This window comes from Lynx canadensis, chromosome D4 (assembly GCF_007474595.2).
Source record: "Lynx canadensis isolate LIC74 chromosome D4, mLynCan4.pri.v2, whole genome shotgun sequence".
In the NCBI taxonomy this organism is placed as follows: Eukaryota; Metazoa; Chordata; class Mammalia; order Carnivora; family Felidae; genus Lynx; species Lynx canadensis.
In genome coordinates, this window is record NC_044315.2 from 86,222,466 (window position 1) to 86,231,941 (window position 9,476).

Sequence of the window (9,476 nt, forward strand, 5' to 3'; positions counted from 1 at the left end):
CGGAGAACTCTCAGCTCAAACACAGCTTTGCGGGGCCGAAGCTGTCACAGCCAGGCTTTGGTGTAAATTTCCCTCTTCAGCTTTGGTCCTGACTTGCAGTTCCCTGTTGGGGGGTGGAACCCTGGGGAGATAACGGTGCCCGTGCAGATCCACGGAGGGGCCTTGCGCAGACAGCTGACGTCCGCAGTGTGGCCTCACCCGCTTGGTGCATGCCGGCTGTCCTTGCGGCCTGTGTGCGTGTGCACGTGCGCGTGCTCGCGTCTTGCTTTCTCATACCTCATTGGCTGCATAAAACGTAGGCCTAACTTGGCATGTTCCTGTAACGTACCTTTGTTCAAGCAGTCAGCTGGCCTCTGTTCTCCCGCAGGTTCTACTCACATTCTTACTCCCACCAAATTTCTCATGGACCTGAGACACCCCGACTTCAGGGAGGCCTCTAGGGTATCTTTTGAGGATCAGGCTCCAACAATGGAGTGAGAGCCAAAGAAACAAAGTAAAAGCAGCTTATTACAGAAAAGAAACTCTTCCACTCTGAAGGGTTTTCTTTGATTATTCCGTCACTCTTTTTCTTTATTTTTCCCTTTTCAGTTTATTTATTTGATTTCCTTTCAACAAGAAAATGCTTGCAGTTCTTAACACCGATTGAAAATGTGTCCGATGCTGCCTTCACAGACCCTGCCGCGAGAGCCTCTGGGCCCCGGCCTGCCAGCTCACTCGTGCCCTGGGTCACCTGCTGCTCAGTCAGGCAGTGCAGCCCCCTGGGTTGTAAACCAAAAATGATCATGACTGCTATGACCAGTCCTTCGGAGGGACTGGAAGCCGAGGGATGCCGGAGGCACGGCACGCAGGCCTACCGGCCCGGGGTGTATCTGTGGGCACCAGGCAGGGAACGCGTAGCGTCCCGCTCGTGACATGGTGTGGGAAGTTGTGAGTGAGGCCAGTAGGCGTTCAAGGGACTGTCCTGTCCAAGAAGGCAGAACTCCAGTGGAGAGATCCATGGGCACCTGATCGTGGGGAAGGCTCATTGGAGTGCGTCAGGATAGACTCCACGTCAGTGGTAGTTAGACACGTAAATTCCTTTTTTCCGGGGCAGGCACTCGTCCCAGGGAACTGTTGCTAAGGGGTGACAGGGTCACGAGCCACCACGTACTTGATGAACTCCGGCCACCAGTGGAAATCTCGTGTCTCGTGTTCATCCGGGGCAGATGGCCCTTCGTAGTCATTTACTCTCTCAGTAGTTGCTTTTATTTTCATTCTCCTGTGGGTTTTTTTCCAGGGTTGAGTTATCACACCCCTCTCTCTCACTGAAGTCTGTTAGTGAGATCTGAGAACCTTTGGGTAAAAATCTGTTCTTAACGCGGTGTGCTGTTCGAAAGAGCGTCTTCTCTCTCCCACCACGCTTGTGCCTTTACCTGTTACCCAGGAACCGGCATCTGTCTGGTGGATTGTCCAGACTTTATTCTCATCCTCATCCCTTCCCCTCTCTTGCGTCCCTCATATGTCCCGAGAGCCTCCTGTGAAGTGTTAAGTGGCAGACGCATACTGAAGAACTCCATTGTAGCATTAGTTATTCTGTAGTTTCCTCACACAGCCTGTGAGGAGGCCACACTCTGTGCACCTGCCCTCATGTACTTCACCGACGACGTCCCTGCCCCTCTCCCGCCCAGACTGACATGTGGCCTGGTGAGTCAGAGAGCATGAGTCACCTGGAGCAGTCGGGAGGCCTAGACTCTTGCCCCGGTCCTGCCAGGAGCACGTGTGGGACTGCAGGAGGTCCTTCCCCCGCCCCCCAACCAGGGCACAGAATGCAGAATGCGGGGGGGCTGGGTCCTGGATCGCAGGGCCCCAGGTCCTGAGCTCTGACCATCTAATTCAGCAACTCGGATCGGGTGCCTCAGTGCTTGCGGTCCTGCCCTCGTGCACCTGTGCTCTCTGGTATACCTCAGGGGACTGGGCTGTCAGAGCCATGACGGGGGGGGGGGGGGGCACCGGAAGCATGCTTGTTTGTATAAAGAGAACGTGCTCCATCCAAAACGGGACTCGCTCTAAAGGTCGGGACAGGCAACTGTGCGCTTTGTCTCCTCTCCTTCCTGTGGCCGAGAGACGGCTCCCCCGGGGCACTGGTGAGGGGAGAAGCAGCACGTGGGTCACCACGGTGCGGGGCAGGCTGGCCGTGACCCTGCGCTGCCTCCCTCTAGACAGTGCCGCCAATGGGCGGTGGATAAAAGCAATTGTGAAGAACACAGCCATTGTTTAGAAGCACCTTGGTTGCTTGGTAATCAGAGACATCTGGTTCTGTGTGCAGATGGCAGGGAGGTGATCGGCATTTGCTGCAGGATGTATTTTCAGACTTACGGAAGGAAAGATGTTCAGTCCAGGCTTTGGTGGTGGCAGACCACTTGCAGGGTCTGAAAGACCTGCAAACCCAGAGCCCGGGGGCTCCAGCTAGGATTCACTCTGCGATCCCCTACCCCAGAAGCAGCCTGTCCTTTGCAGGCTGGTGTTCTTTGTTTTGTGCTCAGTCAGCATAGGTTCTCGGCTGCCATCTGAGCAAAGAACACAAATACTCGAGTTGTGTACTCGTGGCTTCTGAAATGCTTTTTGGGGCAGTGTCGTGTTTTAGAGAGTTCCTTTAGGAAAAAGCAAGGCACGGAGCCCTAATCCCAGGGAGGTCAGAAGACAGATGAAAATCTGACTTGCCTCCTTCTGTTGTGATTGTCCGGTGACCAGAGACTAGGACAGTGTGGGCCGGGAGCAGGACGGGTTGTCTCCGCCCAGAGTCGATGTCTGCAGTTGTCTGCAGCAACTTAGCTTCTAGGAGATGAGTTTTCCTGCTCGTCAGTGAACGAGAGCATCCCTTGCCGTCTCCCCGCGTGGGTGCCAGCACCCACTGATCCTCCGGCTCCTCTCTCCCCCAGGTGCCGGGTGAAGGGGGCCGGCTGGGCAGCCGGAGTGCACAGGTGTCCCCAAGCCTCACTTCCATTGCATTAATCAGTCGCCTCCATGTTGTCCAGAAGTGAAGTCTTTGCTTTAGGTTCTCACCCCAAGCTCTGGGGGAGGGTTGTGTTAAAAGTACCAGCCTTGAGGGAATGTCCAAGAGGCTATTGGAAGCCGGTGGAAGAGCCATACACAGCACTTGCACTTCAGAAAAAGGGTTTGTTTTTTTTATATTGAATATTTCACTTTATTCCCAGTTGGAGTCAGACAAGTCTCATGTTTCAGTGGGACTCAGATTTGAATCTGTACCCAGAACCAACCCATTGCCCAGCTGCTATTTGAGCACTCACTTGCATGTCCCCTCCTGGGGCCGGGTGTCCAGAAGCGAGACCGACGGCATGACATCTGGGCCCGGCCGTGCCACCAAAGGGCTGCGAACGTGCCCCCTGCCGCTCTGGGCTTCATTCTCCCACCTTCAGGACGTGGGCTGGCCAGGAGCGTGTTTCCAAAACCTGGCAGACTCTCCTGGGTTGCTCTTGAATGTACACCCTCCCTGGTGCCCGCCCCCCCCCCCCAGGTCTTCGGAGTCCGTAGGTCTGTGTTGGCCAAACCCAGGGATGCCTAGACAGCTGACCTGATTTTCAGATTCTGTCAGAGAGGAAGGATTTTGTCCAGGCAGAGCTCTGGCCCACAGCTTTGACAGCCCTTTGGGTGACTTTGTTTTTGGAGACACCCACTCACATTTCTCAGTCTTGCAGTCATGTAGCATAAGAGGGATGGACCCTCCGTTGCGGTTCTGGAGAACCGACGTGGGCCCCCTGTGGGTTCTAAATGTGGGTTTGCGATATGTGTATCCCAAACGCACCCAGCTCCGTTCGCGGTATTTGTGGTGGTGAAAACCTTGACCAGGACATTAAAACAGTACAGATGACTCAGTGGCAAGAATTGGCTCTCAGGGGATTCGGATCAACAACAGCTGGTCTGAATCCTTTAAAGACACCCAGTGAGTTAGGGTCCAGGAGTTCCTGAGCCTGTCGCAAAGATACTTGGCCCTGGAAGTTTTCTTCTTTCAGTCAGACTGGGACCACCAGATGGTCAGCCGTCAGGTGATAGAAATTCTAGAGCATGGATTCCTTGATCTCTTTTTGGCCTCCCTCAGGCCGTGGATTTGCCTGCAAGCAGGGGTCAGGAGCAGCTTGGGGTGGGTATCTGCTCAGAGGCTCCCTTTTGATTTTTCCTCTCAGTCGAGTCTACTGTCTCATTTCCTGGAACTCAGCTAGATGGCTGCGGGAGGGCATTAGGGACGGTTTCTCCGGCGTGTTGCCTTTACCTGGAAAACCCCCAAATTGATTCTGCACAGAGTACCCAGCTGTCTTTCCCGGTGTAGATGCGCAGGCTGCATGGAATTGAGGTTGGGAAGGCCCTCATTCGGGCAGTGGTTCACTGTTCAGAATTTGGCAACGTTTATTCCTGTTTTCTCATTTGGGGAGTAGTCTTTGACCTTATTTTAGGACCAGTAGGACGATCAGTGAGGTCAGAGAAATGAGTGTACCTTGGGGGAAGGTGGTCCTGTAAAAATGCCCAGGGACATACTGCTGAAGGCCGCGTGGCCTTTGCTGAAGGAGCCTCGGGTCTGCAGAGCAATGGGTTGGCTTTAGAGCGCAGGGGCTGGTGGAGGCTATAAGCTCAGCACCTCTGGGAAGTAGCCGCGGACTGGTTCCTCAGGACAGTGACAGGGTGGCTAGAGCTTGAATGCTGGAGGACAGGAGGTTGGAAGAAGCAAAGCCTCTCATGCTAGAGAGGGCTTCACAAGCTTTCTGCCAGTCCAGACTTGACCGGGAAGGTTCAAGGCCTGCAGTCCCAGCAGTCATGCGTCAGCTGAGCACACAGTGGTCAAAGGCATAGGGACCCTGGTATTCGGAATCACCCCCGACAAGCCAGCCAAAGCCTTCTTTTGCCTACCGTCAGGGTGGCAGTCTGGCACCCTGGTGGTTTCTGTCCCCATTCCCTCGCCTGCACCTCCAGGGAGGCACATTTTCAAGTACGGATCTCTTTTGTTCAGTTCTTCTCTCCCACCGGGACCTCTTTCTTTGAAGCCCACTGCTGCATGTGTACAGGCCTCATGTTCACGCACCAGTCACTTCTGTTCTGTTTGAGTAAAGTCCATGTCCAAACCACACGGTCCATGCATCTTTTTTTACTGCACTTATTAGATTCTCTCTCTCTCTCTCTCTCTCTCTCTCTCTCTCTCTCCTTATGAAAAAGGACTTCATTTATTTTTTAATTTTTTTTTTTTAATTTTTGCAGTAGAAGTATATCTAATTCCATTAGCTTAAATTTTTTGCAAGCATTTCTAATCTCTTACAATGTGCGGTCTCTGCAAGGTAAGGCCTCAGGTACCCTGGCCCTTTCCCTTTCACACCTGAGGTCCCGCCCATCAGGGCAGCACCAGCCGGCTGGCTCCCAGAGGTCAGTGGCTTCCCCAGGGTGCCCTGCCCATCACTTCCTCCCTAGCAGGCGCCATCCTTTCCATACACAGCCCCCTACCGACCCCACCCCCTCCCCAGCCTTCCCCTGCCATATGGTTTGGAATTTCTCTCCCCGGCTGGCTTCGCCTCGAGTGCAAGAGAGAATCAGAAACGCAGCTGCCCCGTCCCCTGGCAGATGGCACTGAGCCCAGATGGAGAGGCGGGCGGGCTCCTTCCTTGGTACAGCCTGGGACCATGCCTAAGTCAGAGGATGTGTTTTGTTTATCCACGGTCCCCAGGTGCCTCCCAGGCCTATTGTGATGTGGACCCAGCACCCAATCCCCACCCCCCTCCCTGCTTCCACTAGACCCAGACCAGGGTGGGGGCGGGGGAACAGATGCAGATCTGGGAACTGAAGGGCAGGAAAGGAAATGCGGTAGAGCCTGGAGCCAGCAAGCTCACTGTCTTTTCTGCCCCCCAGGATCCACGCACATTCTCACCCCACAGAAACTGCTGGACACGCTGAAGAAACTGAATAAAACAGATGAAGAAATAAGCAGTTAAACAAATAAGCCACCCCTCCAAAAAACGAACCCTATTCCCACAGTGCTCCGCAGCCCCTGCTGCTGCCCGCCTCGGTTACTTTGCTGACCCTGTCCCTCCACTGCCTCCCCCAGCTCTGCACGCCCTGGACGGCACTGTCGCCGCTGCGTTCTCGTGTTTAATGATGCCCTCTTCCTGTGTGAAACAAGAGAAAATAATGCATTGTGTTTTTTAAAAAGAGTATCCTCTATATGTGTCCTAAGGGGAGAAGTTCCTGTGTAAGGGACATACTGCTGGAGAAGTTGTGGAACTGTCTAGAATGAGTGGACACCTTCTCCCCATTACTATGATTCCCTGGCCTTGTACATAGCCCAGTGTGACATGCGCAGATTGCTTGAGTATGGGAAGGTAGACGTTTGGGTGTTTTACAAAATCTCTTTTGGGTTGTTCCTGTTCTTTTCGGGAATCCCAGAGATGTCTGTTCCTGGAGTATTTCAAACTGAGGATTAATCTGTGGTCTCCACGCCAGTCCTTATCTACCCCTCAGCCTGCTCTCGTCCAGATACGCTTGGCGGTGAATATCAGGTGACATCGTGTGAGGTCCGAGCTGGAAGTGACCTCTTTGGCTTCCCCGGTGGCTCGTCCTCCCCAGGGGCCGTGGGAGGGGCTGGAGGTCCGTGAAGTCAGGCTGGGTGCTGGCTGGCGTGTGGCCTGTCACCGCTCCTTCCCTGGCCCGCGTCCACAGCGCTGTGATCCCAAGGGAAGTAGTCTTGGGGCCTGAGTCACAGGGCCCCAGCAAGCGAGGAGCAAGCTCCCGCCAGGACCTTTGTCTCTTGGAGAAGCAGTTAGGCTGGGGTTTTTGGCCAGACCTTTCCTTTCCCGGGCACCACCGCCCCTACCGAACCTCTGTTTCTCAGTGGGGTCAGCATGGATGGTGCTCGAGGGCCAGGAACGGACGAGGATGGGACGGGTAATGCAGGCTCCTGGGCAGAGGGCCCTTTCTTGCAGAGAAGGGTCTGTGCGCCTAAGACTTCAAACCGCCAGGAGAACAGCCTGTTGAATTTATGCAGACTCTGTTCAGATCATCCTCAGTTTAAGATACTTCATGATACTTTATTTTGTGTAGCGTGGGGTCATTTGTCGTCGTGGTTGTAAGAGAAAATGATCATTTTATTCTCTGTATAACACTTAGCTCTAGAGCAAAAATGAAAGAAGCAAATGCAGAAAGGGTGTCTCGTCATCCTCTAGACTCAGCAGCAACTCCGTTCTCCGATGGTGAGCGCACCACGTGTGCTGCTGCTGTGGTCATGAAATACAATGACAGTGGAAGTCACAAAAATGTCCCCTGCCCAGCCCCCCCCCGCTGCCCTTTAACCCCTGCCAACCGTGTGCATATTACTGTCTCGTGATGTCCTTGCAGACGTGGTGAGTGCTAGTTCCACGCGGCCGCCCGCTTTCCTTTCAGAGCGCGCTCCTCGCCCTCCCCGTTGGATGCTTTGTGGTGTTTTCTCAAGGCTTTGAAATCTCCCCTGCTCACTCGCATTAGTTTTCAGGCCTCTTCTGTCTCCCTTCTCCCCCCTTAAGATACCTTGTTTCCTTAGGACAGAACTGTAGGTGCTCGCACTTGTTCGTCTCCTGCTGTCCCTGCTTGTTCTGTCCCCTCCCCTTGACCAGACAGGGCCCACAGTTCGGGGCCTTGTTTGTCAAACATGTTGGGTTTCCTCTCTCTGTTATTTATATAAAAATAATTTATCAAAAGAATATTTTAAAAAAGCTAGTCTGTCTTGAAACTTGTTTACCTTGAAATTATCAGAATCTCAGTGTTGGAAAGTATTGAAGCACAAACATGTATCATCTCTGTACCGTTCTGTACTAAAGCACTCAGTCTAATAAATAAATCGATCCGCACCCATTCACGGTGTCCGGGGCGTCTCCTGGTTTGGTTTCACTTTGGGAGGAGTCGAAGGAGAAAGGCTTCTGCCGTGGTCCGTTGCAGATGAGACCGCCACCCCGGCTGTGGCCTGGAGTCTTCTGGATCCCCAGTCAGCATCACTCGTAGTAAGATCTGTAACAGCTGGAGCGCCTGGTGGCTCAGTCGGTTAAGCATCTGACTTCGGCTCAGGTCATGATCTTACAGTTGACGAATTTGAGGCCCGCGTCGAGTTCTCTGCTGTCGGCACAGAGCCCACTTTGGATCCTCTGTCCCCCTCTCTGCCCCTCTCCCACTTGTGCTGGCTCTCTCAAAAATAAACATTAAAAAAAAAAAAAAGATCTGTAACTGTCTCACATTTTAGGACAGTCCACGAAGCTTGTCTTGGGCCCCGGGCAGCAACAGGACTCAGCTTGTGGACAAGGGAGCTCTTCCTCGTCTTCTCTCTCCTTACCTGGAGTGTCTCTCTAGCTCGGAGACTGTAGCTTCGAGACTGCAGGCCTCCATCTTGCAGATGCTGCCTGCTCACTGGCAGTGTATTTAGGGCGTGTGAGGAGGTCAATTTATCAACCCTCCCGTTCTCCTCTCTTCCTGCTGCCACACCCTCTGGCCTCATGAGCTCTCCCAGTCAGATGGGGGTGTGTGTCCTGCTGCTCTGGGAGCCGGTTCAGAACCCGGGCAGACGGAGATGGGTTTGGCCCAGCATGGGGAGTAGACCCTTGAGTTAGGGTTGGGGTCACACCGGAAACTTGCTGGCATAGGAGGCACAGGGGAGTGGGATTCTTTAGGAACTTCTGATTCTAGTCTTTGGTCCCCAGTGACCGCCTCATTCAAATCCTGATCTTCAAGGCATGAAGACTCCTAACAACTGGAGGCCAGTTGGTGGAAGTTCTACCTCCTCGACCCAGCTGGCTGCTGGTGAGACTTGCCTGATAGGTAATGATGCCAGTGACCATTTACTGAGTTCCTGCTCCGCGCCAGACCCCTCACGTACTGTGTCTCTTGGGTGAGCCCCCTCCCAGTTTTACAGGCGAGGAAGCCGCGGCCAAGAGCGATGCAGTTAACCCACAAAGCCCACTCCAGCTGGGGGGCATCAGACACTCATCGTCTTAGGGCGGCAGTTGCTGCCCCAGTAACCAAACCCTGGAATGAGATCCAAGATCAGAATGTTTAAATTCTGAATTGTTCTGGGGGCACCTGGGTGGCTTAGTCGCTTGTGTGTCCGACTTCGGCTCGGGTCATGATCTCATGGTTTGTTGAGTTGGAGCCCCACATCAGGCTCTGTGCTGACAGTGCGGAGCCTGCCTGGGATATTCTCTCTCTCTCTCTCTCTCTCTCTCTCTCTCTCTCTCTCTCTCCTCTCTTAAAATGATAAACTAAAATAAATAATTCTAAATTGTTCTAAACTGAGTTTACGTTCAAACAAAGTGAATGCTGTTGGCTCCTTCCTTCCAGGGCTACGCATACCCTCCAGGCCCATAGTAGTGGCTTGTTAGTCTCTTCCTGATTGTTTCTGACCTGCTCTGACCCAGGGTTTCTGCCACCTGTCTCCATTCCACCGCCCCCCCCTCCCCCGCACCGAGGCAGAGACCTGGCCC

The 9,476-nt window shown here is 53.6% G+C and overlaps 1 protein-coding gene across 2 annotated transcripts in view; it reads left to right on the forward strand.

Annotated features, from left to right (window-relative positions):
* STXBP1 (syntaxin binding protein 1) overlaps positions 1-7,861 on the forward strand; it is a 74,596-nt gene extending 66,735 nt beyond the window's left edge. The window contains exons 19-20 of one of the 2 annotated variants that reach the window (XM_030293659.2): positions 368-493; positions 5,887-5,949. In XM_030293659.2, the coding sequence (XP_030149519.1) occupies positions 368-477 (110 nt within the window). In that variant the 3' untranslated portion in view covers positions 478-493; positions 5,887-5,949. Of the gene's footprint in view, positions 1-367; positions 494-5,886 lie in introns of both variants that reach the window. The other variant, XM_030293660.2, reaches the window with a different exon arrangement.
* Positions 7,862-9,476: the final 1,615 nt, after the last annotated feature.